The sequence below is a fragment of the Accipiter gentilis genome, chromosome 4 (assembly GCF_929443795.1).
Source record: "Accipiter gentilis chromosome 4, bAccGen1.1, whole genome shotgun sequence".
NCBI lineage: Eukaryota > Metazoa > Chordata > Aves > Accipitriformes > Accipitridae > Astur > Astur gentilis.
Genome location: NC_064883.1, coordinates 6,596,575 through 6,617,513, shown reverse-complemented (window position 1 = coordinate 6,617,513; position 20,939 = coordinate 6,596,575). Strand labels below are relative to the sequence as shown.

The following is a 20,939-nucleotide window of genomic DNA, read 5'->3' as shown; positions in this document are numbered from 1 at the left end:
CAAGATACATTTGTCGTTACGTTTGCATACAGACTAAATTGTACAATATTTGAGAGGTGTGGCTGTAGATTTTTTTGACTACCTCCTGACATCAGTTCTCATGTCTAAACACTTTCTTCCCCTGTTTTAAGTGCTCTTTCCCCTGCTTATTTTCAAGAAATACTGTTTATTTCCTTTTCATCTGCAACACAAAAGCTCTATGGCTGAGTGACAGATGGAGCCAAACTCTCACTGTAGTTAGAGGAGAACAGGGTTTTTCTCTATTTTACTAAAGTCAAATTTCCCTTAAAAAAACCCAAACCAACTAAACAAAAAAAAAACACCCCAAACCAAAACAAAAATACCCACAACCGTATTTTTAAATCTCAAGTTTTAGGGTTTAATTGCTTTGCATTGGAGGTGTTTGGTCTCTGCTTTCCTTGCAGTACTTGGCAGTAAGTCTTCCCTGTTTCAGCTGTTTTGTTTCTGTTACGGTTTCACAAAGGTGCTGCTGAAGCCTGGTTCAAGCATTGCTAAAAAAATAGTTAAGAGCATCTGAGGTGAGAAAAGCCAAGGCATCCAGCACACCTCCCACTACTTCTATTCCTGTACTCGCTCCTAGAACACTTGTAATGTAGACAAAGTTTTCAAATGCCTGGTAAGAATTACTGGGACAGTGACTGTGTGGAGAACACGGATGACTTACATTATTTAATGGATGACTGATTTTAGTATAAAGGAAAACATTTCTTAAAGAACGTTTTACAAGTAAAGGTTTTGTATGATGCATTGAAAGCAGGAGAGATCTGTTCTCACATGACTCTTAAAATGGGATACATAACTATGAACTTTGAAAATATTAAAATATAAGTAGAGCGTGGTACAAAATATTTTTTCAAAGCTGCATGTACTGCATGTGGTATAGACCGATGTCTCGTCTCTGCTGTGTTCAGAAAGAAGTGAGGATTTTAGGTTAATGTACATGTTTTTTGATGTTTGCACTCCTTGCTTATATACTCCTAAGGCCTCCTCCAGCAGAGCTGACAGCAGCTTTGCCTCACAGAACAGTTAGATGAGAGTTAGGGACACCTAATACCCACTAAAAACTCAGAGAAGGATGACAAAACAAAACAATGGTGCTTTAATCTTTTAAAGAAGAAAAAATAAACTCTACACAAAGTTATTCTTACAGTGAAATATTGCTTAGTTCCAGGGGCCCAATTGCTGTTGAAGCTAAAAAAGGGACTGCACCTTACGTGAAGGCAATTAGGAATTCCAAATCCTAGCTTTGCCAGTTCATGTTAAATGGCAAATCAGTCTAAATGGATATTGCATACAAAATGTATTTGAATCAAATGCTGTTAATCTATTTTTCTTCTGTACAGATCTCAAAACAATGAGTGAGCGACTCAAGAATAGGTACTACGTGTCTAAGAAATTATTCATGGCAGACTTGCAGCGAGTCTTTACAAATTGCAGAGAGTACAACCCCCCTGAGAGTGAATACTACAAATGTGCCAATATACTGGAGAAATTCTTCTACACAAAAATTAAAGAAGCTGGATTAATTGACAAGTGACACTGTCCTTTTTACAACCAAATAGTGTGCCTACTTCATGGGCAGGGGAAGCCGTTATGTATCAACTGAGTTGTGGGACTTCAAGGTTTCAAGAAACTTCTGTTTAATACTTAGCACTTTTAAAAACCCTTTTAGTTTTGCAAACATGTATTATACTGAAGTTACAAAAATTATTTTATTAAAATGCTTTATAATGTATTTAATTATGGAAAATTTCTTTTGTGTGCCCATTACCATATGTTCATAATGAGTTTATCAGCTACAGCCTCAGAAACCCCACAAAACATGTGGGAAATTGCACACGTTTGGGAATATGAAGAAAATTCCTAGACAACAGATGTTATAGCTTACCTAATGCAGTACCTATTTGATAAAGTTTTATTATTTTTTTTCCAGTAAAAAAGAAAATAGTAAGGGAAAACAACAGTTGGGGGGGGTGTGTGTCTGAAACACTTGTTTCTTTGTAGAATCTTTTTATAAGATGTTATTTTTTAAAAGAAACACTCAGCTGGTTGAGAAGCTGTGAGAGAACAGCCAGTTCTGAAAAACAACTGCCTGTAATATTTGATAGATGCAAGTTTTTCTATTCATTTGGGGTTTTGATAAATATTTTACCTGCAAATTGTAATCTCATAACCACTATTAAAAAAAAAAATCTGGCTAGATGTGTAATATCATAGTGACTTGGCTTATGCAGGACATAAGTACCCAAAATAACTTCAGAGAATCTCATTCACATATACTAGACAATTTCAATTGGCTTAGTAGAGTTAAGGTTTTGATGCACTTCATGATCCACTCTATTTACTACTCTTCACTGAGAAATTATTTAGATTATTTAGCAGAGATAAGACTATCATACACAAAAGAATTCAACATATGACAGCTTCTAGCTTGTACACTTGGTTCTGTGGTAAACTGGATTTTCTACCAAGCTTTATTGTAAATGCTTATTAACTGTGATTATTTAGACCCAGGAACATATTAACATTTTAAAATTTGTGTTAGTATATCTTCAAATTGAGCACATATATATAAAATATATATATTTTGCTGCTTACACTACATTTAAGAGGTACACCTAACTTCCTAATGGAGATCAGTGCAGGCCAAAAAGTTATCACTTGACATTTTCCAATTAGAGTTTGTACCTGTAAATTATAATTGCTTTTGTGAAAAACAGATTTAACTTTCATTCTTGGTGTTTTATATTTACAGATGTTACACTGGTAAAATTCAGTAGTTATAAGACTGAAAAACCCCCAATCCTGTGCTGTGTCAAAGAATATATTCCTGCAAAATGCCTGTGCAATGTTAAATCACAAGTTGATTCAGCAAGTAGATGTCAGGAGCTACCTGGAAGTAGTAAATGTGGTACACAAAGTATTCAAAATGTTAACACTAGACTTGGCATAGTGTTTTGTATGAGATTAGTCTGACCTACGTTTGGATCTATAATAAAGGTACAGTGAGTATTTTTTTTTTTAAATAGCCAGTACTGGATGCTATAATCCTGTTTTGTAGATTGGGACTACAGATGCACCTGTTAAGCTTGGTATCCTGTGAAATTTTGTTATTTTCAGAGTAGATTTTCTTATTGTCTTTCAATCAGATTGTCTCTTCTATATTGAAACATTTGTTTTCTAATTTAAGAATTAATATTTTCATAGATACTGTGCAATAAAGTTACAGTAGGATATGTGGTTTTGCAAATGCTTTAACAGCTGATGAACTTTACATTTGTAAAATTAATATATTGTACTGGTACAGATTAGTTTTAAATTATATATGTACAAAACCCTACTTATTTTGGTCTCTTTTTTGATTAATTAGTTCTTGCACTACAAATATACACTGAAGCACAGTAAACTTACAAGAGTGCAGTAAAGTGCATCTTCCAGGTACACTATAGAAAATATGCAGAAAAGCCTCCCAGGTTCACTGGGAGCACAGTGTACTAAGCTGAGCCAAGAATTCAGTATAGAAAGCTGACCATTCCAAGTAGCATTCCCAGCTCCATACCAACTACTGAGCTACAGTGCTGTTACTCCTGTCTCCTCAACATCTCAAACAATTCTTTGACTGAGCTGTTCAAAAGTTTTGATTTTTCACCTTAAAGCATGCTTATGCTGTTTTCTCATTTGTGTCTACTGAAGTCCTTTATTCATAACACACAATATATATATGGGAGCAAACTACAGTCCATGTTGAGCTTGTACTTACCTACTATCACCATGATGTTATTCAGATGATACACTTACTTTGTGTACCATAAACCTTGCACCTGTCCAATACCTGACAGATAATTGGAGAGTATGAAGAGATTCTCCCCCTGCTCCATCCACTAAGATTTAGTCCTGTGCCACATCACGTAAAAGCATACTGTTTGGAGAGTAGCAAGTAGTAGTCAAAAGAGGCTGAGCTGTTTTCCTGGACACTTCTATGAATATCAGTTGAGATTAGGTGAGCTAGACTACAATTCTTCCTGCAGTAATTCTTCAAATTTCTTATTCAGAAAAACCCCAGACCCACCACACCTGCACCTTGGGCTGCTCTACTATCACATTGTTCTTTTTCTGTCCCTGATAAACAGCTGTTTGATTTAACTTCAGGTGTTCTCTTCTTTCAGCAAACAAATCTTTCTGCTTAAGTTCCTATAGTACCAAAGAGTTTCAGAATGAAGATGGTAAGGCCCAGAGCTAGAATTTTAGGATACAAATGGAAGGTTAAGTTTCAATTCCAACATCCAAAGGCTGTTGTGAACAAATATTTTCAAACACTCAATAGCTGCAGCTATTATTACTGTTGAGAGACTTGTGTAAGTTACCGGTAAAACCGTTTATACATTTTTATTATAGAAAGGGAGAGATCTTACACCTGTTGAAGTGGGACTGGTGAGACAGGCAATCTTGCAAGACAAATGAAGAACCTGTATTTTTGTACTTTCCCATTATTTATTTTGAATGTAGCTTTCCTCTTTGTATTCATGTATCTATTAATACTTCTTCAGCAAAGAAAGTGTAGTTTGAGAATTCTGCAACCTCAAAATCTTGCTGGACAGTTTATAACAGCCTTGTTCTAGCATACTGCCTATTGTGGTACCAAATGGTACCAGTTCAGATGTGGCAGATCTTCCTCTGATAAAGGAACTTGGCAAACCAGGACCAAAATTATCAAAGTCCTATAATAGCAGTTTACCCTCCACCAAAGCACAGCACTCTTCACCAACCTTCACAGATAAATTTGCTTTGTTCCCATCTGGTTGATTATAACTTGCATTCATAGCAGTACCAACCAACCCTAAATTGCTACTTTTGAGGGCTCCAGCTACATAAGTTACAACTGGCAATCTTGCTTCTAAACAATGCTTATGCCAGTACAGTATGCCTAGCGCTGACATTGCTACCCTTGAAGCAAATACGGAAACTGCACAAAAAGAACACCCACCAGCTCTGAGCTGTTTCCGAACATAAAAGATATTTATTATGAGCTTCAGTATGAAACTACAACTATTACATAAACAAGATCAGCTATTAAAAATATATACAGCTATTAAAAAAAACAAACACAAAAACATTTGATCTTACATGCCTGAAGTTTACCTTTGCTAACCACTCTGAGATCAAGCAGGGTATAAGTCATGAAATTACATTTACTGTCTTTTCCATCAGATATTTCTGATATACTCACAGATGCATGATGTAGGGATACTTCCTCTCAAAAGCATTTGAATGGAATCACTGTAGTTATAAAAGTAGTCTTGTATCTTCTTTATCAATGAGTCACTAGATTTAAACCAAGCCACCTCAATTTTATATCCTCAATATTAAGACACAAATAATTGTATATTTGTGTAAGATATTGTGCAACAATACTTTCCTGGACAAAAGATTTCCTTTCTTCATGGAAAAAGCATAGTTTTGCTATCCTGACTGGAAATATCAACGACAACCAACAAATTTCTCATTGTATTTTGACAGAGATTCTTTCTTAAGAGAACACCGTTTAGCATCTTTTTTCTGCTTGAAAATTGGAGAATGCAGAAAATTTATGTCTGTAAATGGATCTCCTCGCCTGAGTTTCCTGATAAACAAAAAAAATAGGCAAAATTGAGTTTTGTTCCCCATATCACTTAAAACATTAACTTACAGCTAGTAAGTTCAACTTCATGTGAACTATTTCATATTATTAACATCAGACCTCTCTCTGAATGTTTTGGTAAGAACTTAATTCCAATATTTAAATAATCCCCTCTAGTCCTCCGTTTGATGGAACATCATGAACTTTATATCAAACTGGAAAGTAAGACACTTACCCTGCAATACTTGGTTCTTTATAGCTCACAGTAAGAGTACAGCTTCGCTTGCGTTTTGGAGATCGTGGTCCTTCACCTCCTGGGGCAATAGCTGCATTGTCAGTGCTGGGGAGCAATGGAGTGGTATTGGTAACATCACAAAGATGACCACGAGATGGCTCAGAAGGCCGCCCTGGGAAGAAATTAGGCACACTTAAGACCATTCAGACAAGCTAGCTTAAAAGAGAATGTCAATGAACATCCTAGACATGAAGTAACTCTCAGCTATAACTATTATCTTCATCTTTCCACTTAAGAATACATAAGAGGATCAACAAATATTCAGGATTTTAATTCTGAAAAATAAATTAAGTATTGCCAGGCAAAGTGTGATTTGTTATTCCACTTCTGTCTCAATTTATACTCTTTTTTTCCTCAGCTTTAATACATCATTAAACACATCTAAAATAAAGTATTAATTCACTGTTGACCAATTTCTTAAACAAAGCATATCTTGAATTCCAATTTCTGCTGAGGGATACCAAAAAAAAAGGGCAGACAGAACGAATCTAATGATTTTTATAACATTCTGTTTGTATTTGTTAAAAAACCTAAAATAAAAGCCTAAATCCCTTAAACAATGTTATCTCTCAAGGAAACAAAACCAATTACAGAACACTTTCTACACTTACTAATAGACTTGTCCCTTGACTTATTGCTTTCAGTCTCTTTTTCATTATGGAGTCTCTGCTCACGCTGTGCCAAACATCTTTTAGACCTTGGCCTTGCATGGACTGACAATGTATCTTTCTTCTCCACTGAACTTCTCCTTTTTTTTGATTTACTCTTGTAAGGCTCATAGAGGCTATCATCTGAACTTTCTTCAATATCACTCGACTCGATGGTATTCGTTTTGGATAAGTCTTCTTTGCCATCCACACCGGTATCTGTGTCATTCACCTTATTTTGTCGAAAAGGTGTAACATGGACACACTCTTCAAAGTGAAAGTCATAAGCATCACTGGAGCCACCCAAGAAATCAGACTTTTCTTTGGAAGGCACTTCACTCTGTCTTTTCTTTGGTCTTTGTCTGGAAGTAATTTTAGGCCATTCTGGTTTTCTCTTCTGATGCTTCTCTTTCCTTACTTGAGAGTCTTCTCTGCTTTTACACACACGTTGTTTAAGACCAGAATTATTGTTTAAGTTGAACTGCGCAGTTTCAGACTCTATCTGCCTCAACACCAGCTCTGAGCCTGCCTTGTTTTCGTTCAACTGAGAAATAGCTGAATTTATGTTTTCTACAGTATACTTTTCTAGACTTTCTTCAAGTCTAATTTCATCCTGTTTAGAAAGCTCTTTTGTTGAATCAGGTGCTTCTGAACGGTCCAAGACACCAGTGCAAAGGTCTTTGTGATTTCTCATCTTTGAATAGCGACGCCTGGTGGACACACTTTTTGGTAACACATCACCAAATCCATCCTTTCCACTTGAAGATTCAACATTTTCTAGCTCTGACCTTATGTTGTCCAGATGAAAATCAGATGTTTGCCCTTGTAATTGAAGAAAAAAAAGTCATATTAAAGCTAAATAGTAACGACCTGTTAAGGTTTTGTGCAAATTCTGAACCTGTCAAAAATTAAGACTGTTCTTAGAATTGTCTTCACAGATTTGTATAAACCAGTATTTGGCAATCAAGATAAGCTCTGTTTAATACACCTTCCAGACAGAAAGCAGTTAAGTCTACTACATTAGGATTTTCTTCTAAACTGTTCTGTTTGGAAAGGTTATCTACAGGTCATTTATTTTTCTGAGTATTTTGCTTTGTTAACAATTGTTGATTTAATACATGAATGCATGACTAAAGATGACTTTACTCTGTTGAACTGCTTGGTAGATAATGAAACTAGATTGCAGGTACATAGAAGACAAAGCATTTTCACATTGCTCCCCCTTTTGCTAGGCATCTTCATTCAAAAGTTTACCAGTTGCCAATATTAGTATCTCATCTTTCTGACAGTAAGTGGAAAATTACTTGACAGTTACTTCAAAAGCAGTAATTACATTCAAAACTTACACTCACACGTTTGTTTCCCCAATTCAGAATAGGGCAATGACTGATACTTAGATTTATTTACCTTTGGTTGGAACTATTTTGATTAAGGAAATGGCATTCTCTGATTTCTCACAGGTCTCTGACACAAAATGAGCCAGCCCATTTCTATCACTATCAGCCTCCATCCCACTTGGAAGTACTCGATCATCTTCATCAGCACACTGCAGAGGCCCTCTAGAAAAAATACTAAAGGTAGTATTTACTCAACAGCAATCTATTTTATGACAATGAGCTACTTCATTACATTTGGATTTCTTCCCTTTTTCCAGGCAGAAAATTCAGCTTACTGCAACAAATTTTCAAATATAAGTAGGTATTAATAAAAGATACTTACACTGAATGTATTTGTCCTACGGCACTAGAACTATTGTCAGGAACTGAAGAAAGCACTCTCTGATTCTGTCAACAAAATAAATCTTACGGTAACTAAACAGCTGAAACAAGCTTGCACCATATACAAATTTTAGACAACAGCCAAGTTACCCACAGAAGGGCCAAAGAGGCCCTTGACTTTCTCTTTCTGTCTGGCTAACACAAAGTGCTGTGGGATCTCACATACTCAGCTCCTGCAAGTCAGCACATTCATCACCAGCCCAATTATACAGATAGTAGAGAGGGGAAGGAATTGTGAGCATGGTACAGGGAACAAGACACAAAACCATAGAAAATCAGGGTGCTCCTACCACCTCATAGCAGATCCTCAGTCCCACTGACAACCTGCTACACACATGCGGGCCCCATGCCATACTAGGAACTGTGGGACAATTCATACCTCCAAACTAAGGCTCAAATCTCAAAAGCTATGTGCATCTATGCTGGAAGGAGTAAGGGCAAAGAATTAACAGGAATCCTGCCCCTCAAGAGAAAAAGGTACTTACTACACTCACCGAACACAAATTCTCTGCTGGGCCAAGGAGATCAATTGAGTTTAGTAAATTCTGAGAAACTCTTGAAATTATCTCATTCAAGGCTGACAATCGATTCTAATGGACAAAAGAAGGAATGTAACACTGTTACTGCCATACTCAAATATCAACTACCAATGTAATAACTTATCAGTATTACGAGATGACTAAATCCTGAATGTACCTGTGTCAGTTACCTTCAACTGTGCTTAAAAAAAATATCAAATCACAGAAGACAGATTTTAATTAAAGAAGAAAGAGTAGCCAGAAAAAAATAATTAGTTAATTGCCAGATCAGGTGAAAACATGAAAAACGTTGCTCTATATATTGAGTTAATTTTTTATGAAACATTTAAGATCATAAATACATCAGTGGATTGGTGCAGATGCTGGTGTTCAGCTTCACTAAATCATAAAGTTATTACTAAAAGTACCTCAACAAGTCCTTGTGCTTGCTTGAACCTTTGCAAGTCAAACATCTGAACCTTCAGATTGTGATACTCTTTCCTCAAATGAAGGATAGTAGCCTGGGCATCCCTCAGTTTGAGCTTTTCTTCTTGCAAAGCCTGAACTAGGTCTCTGTTGTTTGCTTGGAGGCTCTTCATTTGCTTGGAGCTGTTGGCTGCAACAGAACAGTGAGTACTTCAACTCAGTTTAAAAGAAAAATGAATAATTCTGAAAACTATTAAGATATTTAAGCAACTTACTTGCTATTTTGCACCTTACAGCGGATATATGGCTATTTTTACCCATCTTGGTCCATTTCTGATTTCTTTTCTCTTTCATTCGTTCTTTTATGCTGTCCAGACTGTCTTTGAAGGATTTTTTCAAGTACTCGGCCATTTTCTACCGTTAGAAATACAAAGGGTGAAGAACTCATTAAGCTGGTGTCGCACAACGCTCCCCAATGCCGAAAGAAAAGGAACAGAGAAACGAGAGCAAAGCTCATGGTATTTTTAACTTGCATATACACACGTAGGAGAGACCCACAAATATGAAAAGCCACACAGCTGTGGCCATTTCCAAAACAATTTTTGCAGCACTGCTACTGTCGCTGTTGCCGATTATCGGAACTGCAAAGCCCACGGCGTCCGCGGCGAAGACCAGGCCGAGGCCTCTAAACACTCGCATCACGCCGGTACGGCGGGTAGTGGCGGCGGGGGTGTGTGTGTGTGTGGGTCCCCGAGGCGTCGGAAGCGGCCCCCCCACCAGCTACCCTAACGCTGAAGGAAGGCCCTCAGGACACCCACCCACCGACCGGCCGGCCGTACCTCCTCAGAAGGGCGTATACGCCGCCGGGCACCTCCCACGTACGGCCGCGGCTGCCCAAGCCTCAGCCTCCGTTAGCCCGCCACCAGCCGCCGCAGCCGGGCTCCCGCCTGGCGCCCGCCGCAGAGCCCCGGCTACGCCTGACGACGGCGGCGGCGGCGGCGGCGGCAACCGCTGCCCGCGCGCTGCGCCTTCGCGGGGGGCGGCAGGACGTCCCCGCGCGCGACCGGGCCGTTAGCGCCGCTCCCCGGCGTTCAAAAACCACCGCCGCGCCCTCGCATTGGTGGGTCCGGCCCCGGGCGTCACAGCACGGGCGCCGCGCTCATCCGGGGCCTCGCGGCTGGCCCCGCCCCTCCGAGCCGCACCGGAGGCTCCGCCCTCCCGGCGCTCCAGCCCGGCCCAAGCTGGCCTCGCTCCCGCCCCGCCCCGCCCCGCCCCCTGGGGCGGGGGCGGCACCCTCCAAGGCGGGGCCGGTCTCGCGCCCTGGAGGCGGTTGTGGCCGCTCGCGGTCCCCTCCTCCCCCCCGCCACCCCAGCCGCGGGTCTCTGGCTGAGGCCGGGTGGGCCCCGCCGCCCTTGTGTTGGCCTGCATCCCCTCAGCTGCCGGCGTGGAGGCAGAAGCGCTGAGCTGTTTATGGAACAGCAAAGCCAAGCGATAAAAGTCGTTACTCGTAGGCATTTCGCTTGGCAGCAGTTGCTCGTTGCAGCCGTAGCAAGGTGAGCCGTTCCCGCTCCTCCTGGACCATGCTTCTTGCGGAACGCTCCTAACTCCTGCCCTTGTAGCGTGAAAAGAAAACACTAGAAAAGCTGCGGAGTTAAGGCTGTTCTCGAACGCTTATTTTATGAGAGAAGCTGTTTCAAAATCCCATCGATAGGATGACGGCAACTGCTGCCCGGTGAGGTTTGTGTGTGGCCAGGCCGTGAAGCGTAGGAGACGTGCGGCTGAGGTTAGGCTCGCTGCCTGGCTGTGAGGACTTCGGCCCACTGTCCGCCTCCCTACCACCCCACAAGCGTTTTCTTTGATTATGTCATTCTTATAACAACTGTTACTGATTAGTATATGCTAATATCTATGCATTTGAACACGGAGTGCTCAGCTTTGATTAAACACCGCTTTATGATGGGAGAAGGAAAAAAAACCCCAGCTAGGCGATATCTTATTAACAGTAGAATAAATGGTATTCTTGTATCTGAGAAATTAGCATTTTGTAGCTACTACATTTTTTTCTTTCCTAACGGCTACTCCTGCCTACTTGATTTTATTCATTACAGCTTGGATGTGGTGTGGCAAGCTGATTTCAAACTTGAAAAATTCTCATAGATCATGAGAGAAACTGTGGTCCGTGGTATGTACGCATTTATCCTTTCCCACTCCTTGGATGAGAATGTATTTTTTTGTTTCTCCAGCTCAGAATAGCTGGCCTCATCTATGTAATTTTTACAGTAGTGGAAATAAATATCATTTAACTCATCCTCTTACTTCATCAGTACATCCTGATAAAGTGGGGGTTGCATTTCCTGTAAGCAAATAAGTTGCCCTGCAAACACAGTTCCTTATGCAGTGTGATGAGACGAGACGTGAGATTATGTCAAAAAGAATCACAATTTCTTTAGGATTCAGAATGAAAAGTTATGAGCAAATGGAACACATTAGACCCTCTTACTCGGTTAGTGTCACACAAACCCAGAGCAACACAATTTTGTTCTCTCTTTACATCTTTTTGCTTCTTTCTGTCTGCTTGCTGAGCCTACTAAACACCTACCAACCCATCGTACCAGGCCCCAAACAACCCTCCCAAACCCAAACAAAAAATCCCACAGGCCTGGGGAAAAAAAAGAAGGAAAAAAAAAAAAGAAAAGAAAAAGAAAGAAGTACTTGATACTAAAAATCACATACCCAGTACAAATACCAGTTATGTGATATTGTAAAATTAACCTCACATCCACTTCCTACAGGCCTCTCACTGTTTTATAGGCACTAATTGGGCACACTCCTCCACTCAACAGCAGCTAACAGCCTCATCTGCATCCTTGCAAACAGTTCTCTCTAAACATTGGATGAAATTATTTCATAGAACTCAACTTCTGGGGGCTTGGGGGGTTGTTGGTTTTGTTTTGGTTTGGTTTTTTTTTCAGCTAAGCACCAGCTATCCTAACCAAAAGTAATACCTTTCTCTACAAACTCACTTGAAGCTAGCAGGTGTTTTGCATTTGGCCAAGTAACAATTGGTAGTTTCCAGCAATGCTGGTAAGGTCTTTTAGCCATTAGTCATTCATTTGCTTGACGTGAATACACTGATTGTGGTTAAATGAACCATGCTTTGATTGAAAAAGAATGCTTTCCTCATTGCTGTCTTAAGTGCTACGCTTAATTACTACCCCCCCCCCCCCCCCGCTGAGTATACCTATATCAAGATTAAAAAACCCTCTCTTCCCCTTTTTTCTTTCTATTGTATTTAATATTGCCCATCAATTTAGTTCCACCTCTTTCAGAAACACTTTGAGATCTTTCTGCAGATTATCTTTTGTTTTTTAATGTTGAATTTCTATATCCTGATAATCACAATTTCATTGTTATCAAGGTGTGCTCATTTCTGCATTCTTCTCATTTCAAGACAGTTGTATTTCTATTAGGTTATTTGCAGGTTACACCCTCTGTATTATTTTGTTTATTTATAGTGTGGGATTCTTAGTAGTGAATTTTTCTAGCTCAACTGACTCTTTGCTGTAAACAGTTTTGCATTTTCCTCTGTGAAGATTGAGGCTGTGATTGATGCCAGAGGTTCTCTAGATTATTAGTTTATTTCTGGCAGGTGTACTTGTGGCAGAACAGCTGCTACTGTGACTGGAGCTGGAGTATTAAAAGATTTGCTCACATCTTAGATTTACTGATTTGTATTATGAGGAGAGGGTTGCTTCATGTAATTACAGCAAATTATAGGACTTAGAGCTGTGATTCTGGGGGCATTTTAGATACTTCTCATCAGAGTTCAAGTCTGAGTGTGGTGTTACATGCTGATGTCCAATGCATTCTGTTAGTGGCCTATGTGATGGGCTCAAAGTTAGAAAGTTGTTGTTTTTCCAGCTAGAGCAAGCAATCAGATATGAAATATCCTATGGAATGGTAATTAGCTACTTCTATTGCTACCAACATCAAAGTTTTCAAATAAATGGAATTTTAAGTTTTTTAGTGGATGCTTATGAGAGGTATTGATAATTTAGTCTTTGCTGGAAGATGTTTTTAAAAATCCTATTGGTTTCAATAACAGGATAAATTTGTATGGCTCTGTAAGGATAGATGATTAGACTCGCTATATCTACTTTTTCACTCATTTTTGGTGATCACCAGTAGTGGACAGAAGAACAGCCATGATATGGTGATCAGTGGCAAGCTTTTGTCGATGAAGGCAGCTGGATAACCTGCAGATACCCAACTTAAATACCCCACCCATATTTTTAGTTGCCCCATGTCCAGCCCTACATCAGACAACCACAGTGATGTTTATACCATCTGGTTTTAACCATCAGAGTAGCTCAGTTAGGTTGGGGTAGTAGATATGACTCATATTTCACTATCTCTATCAAAACAAGATACAGAGGGTGGAAACTACAATGCATGCAATGCTGTGCATACTGTGAGGGCAAAAGAAAAAGTATATACAATATACTATTATGTGTAATACCAAATTAATTACTACTGCAAAGTGTTCCCTGTTACAGGACATCCTAAGAAGTGGCTCTTATGCACTACCAGTGTTTCCTTCCTTCAGCTGGGGAGTGAGACTGGTTAGTGGTACGTAGGACTGTCAGGCTTTCTGTTACCTTTGCAGTTGGGGAAGATCATTTACGCTCCTATGGCTTGCTGAGTCAGCTTTGTTCTCGTTTCTTGTGATTTGCATGCTCGTGCTGCCTTGCTGTGCTTTCCCCCTTGACCATCATCAGATGGCTCGTTTGTGAGCTGCCTTCAAACTGTTCAGTTCTAATCAGTTTTGAGTAGGACGTGTGTAGCTGTCATCAGCTTGGAAGTGTCATATCAGGAGTCTAAGAATATTTGGTACGCGAGAGCTGTGGGGACTGTAAGATGCTGATGCACCCATTGCCTCCCTGAAAACAGAAAAGCAGCAAACATTTGTTTAAGAAGCTGGCACAGACTTATCTGAGCAAAAAGGTCTTGTATTAGCTTGACCAAGTTTGGCTGAAAATCTTGTAGAAATAATGAGCTGAAAAGATTTTGACAACAAGACAATTGATATATGTCCTTCAGCAAGGTTAAAAAGAATTGTGAGTGTCCTCTAGGTGTCATTATTTTTTATGTATGTCCATATGTGCCGTTTCTTTCACATTTCAGAAAGATTTATCAAATTAGACCCGTAAGTTCAGACCACTTGTATTTTGGAATATGTTATTAGTAGTGTATTCTCTATTCTAAGTTATCCATAACCGCTTTCTAATTACAATTTTTATATTTATCTTTCTCAAAAGTATTTTGTTCTACTTACAACTGAAACCACATACATAGTTTAAAGCAAATTTTTTTTAAAGCTTTAAAGTTTAACTGTTGAATGAACATTTACAGACAAAACTGGTTTTTTTTTCTTATAGTGTTTGTATAAATATGTGGCTTTCCACTAAGTATAACCTATTTTTTTCCTGATGAATAAATAGCTCAGAGACACACTAGTAGAATAGTGGCATAAAGAGACAAAGGCAAAAATGTGCTCTCTTATCTGCATAGTGGATCTTGATGATGATGATGATGATACTATCTGATGTAATGGAAAGAAACTCATTCATGGATAAAAGATCGTATCTTAATGTAGCTTTTTTTAATGCTAATACATCTGTCACAATCTGAGAGGTGAATATTAACCATATAACGATATGTGCAGAAACCTCGGATCCCAATGGAGCAGAGTGCCACTAGCTTCCTGCTCTTACATACCTTCTCTCTATAGGCACTTTGACATCAATGGAGAGGGTCTTGGTTTGTATGGGCAAACCTGGGATTGGAACTGATCTCTTTTCTTTTACCTTTCTCTTTAAATGCAAGTACTCTGTATGTACACATTAAATACATTTATTTGAGGCCTTATAGCAGTAGGTTCTGTACAACCCTTACTGGCTCCTAAAGCCTCTGGTAAAACATGATGAAGGACAGAAGAAATTAATAGCAGTATTCTGCGTGCACATTGGCTAAAGCACACTGGCATTGGGCAGGAAAAAAATGTCTAGACAACTAGCTCTGCATCTAGATCAGAATATTTTTTTAAGGGGGATTTTTATGAAGTGTGGAAAAGCAATTTTCTTTCCTGCTGGGGTTGTATTGCTGCAGTCAGCTCTCAGAGGTTTGGGTCATGGGTGAATGACTTTCAAAGAGCTAATCATTGTTCATAGGTAGAAGACATAGATGTAGATTGACACTTTGTTCTCTCACAACAGGTCCTGTGCAAGCACTTTTTAATGACTTCAGTCCACCACAGAGAAGGATGGAGAGAAGGTAGGGTGTAATTTATAACCAAGGCTATACAAAGAAGCCAACATTGTTACCCAGTAGTAGTCCATTTGGTTCTGCTCTAGGTACACTGCCCATATTAAAATAAGCAGGGTCATTTTATTACATAAACACTTGTGGGAAATGCTGTGGGTGATATCTGACAGAAAACAGAGGCGCAAAAAAGAGTAGTCAGTGCTATAACAAAGCAATACACCCCAACTGTCATTTGGTGCCTCTGTTGATAATGTATCTCAGCTCACGCTAAGGCTGCTGTTTTTCTGTAAGAAGTGAGGGACTTGAAAGACTAGCACTCATGAGGATCAAAGTATGGCCAAAATGACATTATAACGTGTGATATTAAGATGGCTTGTAAGGGTTGGGGTTGCTTTGTTTCTATAGCTTAGCCTGTCACTTACATTCTGATGTTTAATTGAACAGTTGAAGCAAATCTGTCACCAGTGAAAGCTATAAGTCGTGTGGCAGTGGTAAAGAGATATGGAAAGGCAACCGAACTGCTGCTGATGTGAACTTCAAACATGACAAGATTTTTTGACTGACAGAAAAGCGTAACAGTGGCAGAATTCTCCGAGCTCTGTTATCTTTACACTTTTCTCTACTTCTGCTTCTCTGTATCTTGCTACCTTTTATCATTCTATTATCTTAGTTTGTAACTGTATTATAGTGGCCAGTGTTACAGCTTTTCATTCCCACAATTTCATCTGTTTTTTCTCTCCTTTCAGAATATTTCCCCTCAATTTTATTGGAGAAATCAGAATAAAAAGATACCAATATTGGTATTTTATATTTGTATGCAGATACAATAGGTATGGTAAGAATTAGAGATTGTATTAAGAGGGAGGAAGTGCAGAAGCAGTATGTTGAAAAAGACTGATTTAATGGATGTTCCATGGTTCTTTTAGTTTATTTTGTGTAATTTGAGTATTTTAAAATTTAAGAACATTTGAAAAATAAGATACTGTGACCAAATTTCCTTCAATCTTAACAATATTTAAATCAATAGAAATAGAGCATAGCATTTGTCATGATAAAATCATTGTGAAATGCTTGCATATTACTAAAAAAAGTAATTAAGCTATTATGTCACAAATTTTAATATAATCAATATGTTCCCAGAAAGTTTTTCACTGTAGTTAAGCCAACAATTTCTGATATAAACAGGTTGGGAGAAGACCTAATGGACAGCTTTCAAAATCAGTGTTTCAGTACAAAGCAATTTTGTAGAAATTTCATGAGATAAATTAGATGGAAGTAATTATTTGCCAAGAAATTAGCACAAATCTAAACAAAGTTGCTCAAATGACAGTTTTCTGTCCCTGTGATGTAGAGAAAATGAAATTGCAGACACTGAGCCCACTCAACATTCAGTCACCTTCCTACACATCTCTCCTTCCCGTTTTGTTTTGGAAGGAGTAGATGCAGACTGTCACAGGAGAGTCTGTCTAGGTTCCTGTTATGTACGTTTAGATAAAACAACTTATTTCTGGCTTTCCTAGTTTCATTCCTACAGATACTGTCTCACCTCCATCAGGTATGCTGGCTGCTGCCCCAACCAGAAAAAGAAACAGACACACACACACTCTTGGTCAACTTAGGCCAGCTAAGAAATGATAGCTAACCTGAGCCTTTTTTTGGTAAAATGCATGTATAAACACAAAAGTCCTAGAAATAGAGGAAAGGTACATAAAATAGAATCTCAATGTGCCCATCATATCTGATTGCCTGTAGGCTGAACAACCACATCTTATCCAGTTGCCAACCCATTTTAATTCTGGTATTTATCAGACTGTACATTATTTGGTGGTAAAAAGGCTCATGTCTTAGTCTGTGGTCTTCTATAATCAACCAGAAAGTACTTACTAGTGAGGAAGTAATGGGGAAGTCTGCATTTGCCATAATCCTTTTGCTAAAGATGATGTTTTGATGTGTCTGCCTTGGTACTGGCTTATTGTAGCTTCTCTGTTGCCTCATGAAAACTCACTTTGGCTTCTTTTTGTCCTGAAATCTTGCACCAAAGTACAACTTGAATGCAAAATTACCAGCTTACTGCCCAGACATTTAAACTGAGTATTTCTTTCCTGAAGTGCAGCCTTCAGCACAGATTTTTACCATGATCTACACTTTCTTCTTTTTATTTGTGTTGTATTCTACCTACCTATTCCCTTCCTTTCTGCTCCCTGATTAAGCTGCTATTTGCTGGACAGTCAGCTTACAGCTTGGGGTAAATATGATCTTAACCCTAGAATGGGGGTCTTCTTATGGGCCAGTGGAATTTGGTGTTGCTAGTGTTTGTTAGAGACAATAACACTAACGCTAATTGTTCAAGATTCCAAGGATTGCTTTCCTCACTAATTGATATTTAAGTCCATAAATCATACAGAGTTTATAACTCCAAAGGAATAAAGTCCCAGAATACTAAGGACAGAATCCTGGTCTAAATCCAGGAAAACAAGATCTTCCCCCCTGCCCCTGATAGTCAGCAAGGAGAGTAAGACGCATCCTTTTTTTTTTACTTTATGTACAGTGACAGATTAACACAAGATAACAGAGAATCTAAGCAAAAATCTGGCTTTAAGAAGCACCTCAATATGTTCTTCAAAAGGAATCAGTTCAGATCCAAAGGTGATTTTCCCTGTTATATTATTCACAACCCCCCACTCTTCCTCGGAATAACACAGGGATCTAGGACACTAGCAGCATCTATTGGTCTGCAAGGTTGTTTGTTCCCTCCTGTGACAAGATGCAGAGTAGAGTACAGCTTTGAAGTGGAAATGCCTCAGACTTTCATCTTATAATGAGATCCCCCAAAAGACCAAAAAAATTATAAACTAAAAAGACGCCACACTTAATTTAAATAAAAAGTTGCATTTCTACTTTTTTTTTTAATGTGAAGAAAACTTAAGGCAACTTGAGGCTACAGAACAGAAGTTAAGATTTATGCACTGTAGTCTTCTTGCCCACCATCACCTTGCAGACAGATCCTGGATTTCAGCTGCTGAGTGCCCACAGTTTCTGTGTAGTCCTGTTCAGGAAGTTCTTTCCAGTCTTTGTAGAGACAGGCTGTTCTTTGTTGTGAATCTCCTGTCTATTTCTTCTTGTGGTCCCTCTGACTTTCTCTCCCTTGAGCGTACTGATTTATCTCCCATTGTCTTGAGCAGGCTTCCTCCTCATCAGTCTTTTCAAAGGAACAGAACATGTAACTGAGAACACACAAGTAAAAAAAGTACTGTCTGTGTTATTGTATAGCTCATATACTCCTCTATAGCTAGGGACAATGGCAGAGAGAACTATAATGCTAAAGACATTAACCATTTCTGATAGTCTGTACGCCTCGTGTGTGTGTGCGCACATGCATATCTGTGTGCATGGGTTTCTGATACTTTCCAATAGCTGCTGGCCCATTGCATTGGTTTCTCTGCTAATAAGTAGTTGAAGTAGAACTCTGAGCTAACAAAAGACAGTTTGCTCAGCCTTTTCATAGTCTTCCTCACCAAAAATAACAAAACTGCAAGTAATAATGATGTTAAAATAAATCCTACAGTTTATGGTAAAATTTACAGCTGTCTAACAATGATATTTAAAACATACCAACTGCCTCATGGTAGTTTCAAGTTTCAGCAGACATACCTTTTCGTGTCCCTGCGAGCTTGCAAAAGCTAAGCCCAGGATCTTTGAGTGGGTTCGCAAAACTGATGCAGGCAATGCAAAGCAATCTCAGTTTCACTGTCTGGCTTTGCATGGTATCTCCCTGGCCTTCAGCCTTCTCACTCTGGAGCACTTTAAAAACCTTTCCTTTCAGAATATGCTGTCATTCAAAAATAATATTGCAGAAAACCAGAATAGCCTTCCTCACGCCTATGATTTTCATCCACTTCTTTTTTGAGCCTTCCGAAGCATGTTCTTTCAGACCCTATATTAAAGACTGCATACTAAGTTCATTCACACACATTCCTTGTGTTTCAGCAGACTTTCTCTAGTTATCTACCTGCACAGCATCTGGAAGCTGTGGAATGAATTTAAGTGAAATAATTTGCTCTCCTGCCTCCCTTCTACCCTACTACAATTATTCTTATAGATATTATTGTTGGAGTTACTAACAGTATGGGTACTTTTGTAAGACAAAATTTCAGCATCATCCAGGAGAAGTGGGACAAATAAGTTCCTTACAATGCTTCAGTGTTTTCACTTACCATCTACACTACAACAAAATAACCTATTTAAAATGTATGAATTACTGAAGTTCAAAGATCTCCAACAAAATGCCAATGTTACCAAATTAGTTTAATATTTAGTACTTCTTTTGGTTATCTTAGGTCCAGGTGTAGACTAACAATCACAGCAATCGTCACTTGGTGGAGCCAGATTACTCTGCAAATTGAACGTGCTTTACAAATAGCTTGCATAAAAGGTCTCAAAGGGAGGATTTATAAATAGTACATTGGAGAAAGATAATAAAAAAATTGTCGGATTTCAATAAATCCTTGGAGGAATTATAAGTTTTATAGCTTTGCTTTTAATTACTCTAGCACAGGAGAAGTAAAGGACTTGCTGGCTGAAACAAAGGCTATATTTGGTAATGTACATGCAAACCTGTGAGGATGAAGCGATAGCTGTCACTCTTGGTACAATTTAAAGAAATTCAAGTTGTTAATGCTAAGCTTATTAAAAGTTTACATGTGTATTTTTTTTAATTTTACTGCTAATATTTTAGATTTATGCCATTTTTGTATCTCTCTTTTAAATATACCTCATAAAATCCAGAAGGGCACCTGATTTATTTCTGGTGTAGAGAATAGAGCAGTCTTAGAGAAAAAAAAAGAGAGGATACCAAACTGTAAACACCTTCTCTATACTCAGCAGAGTATAGAGAAGTCTCAGCAACTTTTCCTCACAATTTGTTTCTTCTCTATCCATATGCAAGGGACACTAAAGCACTGTCAACAGTAAAAGTACCTACTCATTCCACATTGTATTTACTGTGTACGCTGTAACAAAACTCATGGAATTTAGGGCGCTCTGCCACCATGATACTCAGTGATCAGAGGTTACGACTGGGAGCATGTGTATTTTCTGGCATTTTTGTGGTTTGTTTTTTTGTTTGTTTTTTCTTCTCATTATTTAGTGTTTGTTTGCATTGAATTCCCTCAAGACAGATGGATAAGGATAGCTACTTTTTGAGGAGTTGTTCTGACTAGTGTATGAATAAAGTCTTACATTTTCAATATATTCATTAGACTTGTCAGATCTCATTTACTGGGAACAGACTCTATCATTTGAGCTCCAGCCTCG

The 20,939-nt window shown here is 38.7% G+C and overlaps 2 protein-coding genes across 4 annotated transcripts in view; one reads left to right on the top strand and one right to left on the bottom strand.

Moving 5' to 3' along the window:
- KAT2B (lysine acetyltransferase 2B) overlaps positions 1 to 1,756 on the top strand; it is a 43,983-nt gene extending 42,227 nt beyond the window's left edge. For both annotated transcript variants that reach the window (XM_049798891.1, XM_049798892.1), the window contains one exon: positions 1,365 to 1,756. In XM_049798891.1, coding sequence (XP_049654848.1) covers positions 1,365 to 1,558 — 194 coding nt within the window. In that variant the 3' untranslated portion in view covers positions 1,559 to 1,756. The remainder of the gene's footprint in view (positions 1 to 1,364) is intronic.
- A 2,888-nt stretch (positions 1,757 to 4,644) lies between these two features.
- Positions 4,645 to 10,250, bottom strand: SGO1 (shugoshin 1). 2 transcript variants are annotated; one of them, XM_049798896.1, is made up of 9 exons: positions 10,142 to 10,250; positions 9,578 to 9,716; positions 9,305 to 9,492; positions 8,844 to 8,948; positions 8,300 to 8,364; positions 7,988 to 8,139; positions 6,545 to 7,402; positions 5,874 to 6,045; positions 4,645 to 5,641 (listed from the first exon to the last, which is right to left on the bottom strand). In XM_049798896.1, exons 2-9 carry the CDS (start codon positions 9,711 to 9,713, stop codon positions 5,500 to 5,502), a joined length of 1,818 nt encoding a protein of 605 aa, XP_049654853.1. In that variant the 5' UTR covers positions 9,714 to 9,716; positions 10,142 to 10,250; the 3' UTR covers positions 4,645 to 5,499. The 2 variants fall into 2 exon arrangements, with proteins under 2 accessions (XP_049654853.1, XP_049654854.1); XM_049798897.1 differs by having other exon boundaries at positions 8,853 to 8,948.
- Between the last annotated feature and the right edge of the window lie 10,689 nt (positions 10,251 to 20,939).

What these genes read in the sequence shown, in the direction of transcription:
- SGO1 (XM_049798896.1), bottom strand. Translation starts at nt 9,713, where the DNA reads ATGGCCGAGTACTTGAAAAAATCCTTCAAAGACAGTCTGGACAGCATA. An exon ending in GTAGGACAAATACATTCAGT is followed by an intron (nt 8,140 to 8,299) that starts GTAAGTATCTTT and finishes TATTTTTTCTAG; the next exon opens with AGGGCCTCTGCAGTGTGCTG. An exon ending in GTCAAGGGACAAGTCTATTA is followed by an intron (nt 6,046 to 6,544) that starts GTAAGTGTAGAA and finishes ATTTCTTCCCAG; the next exon opens with GGCGGCCTTCTGAGCCATCT.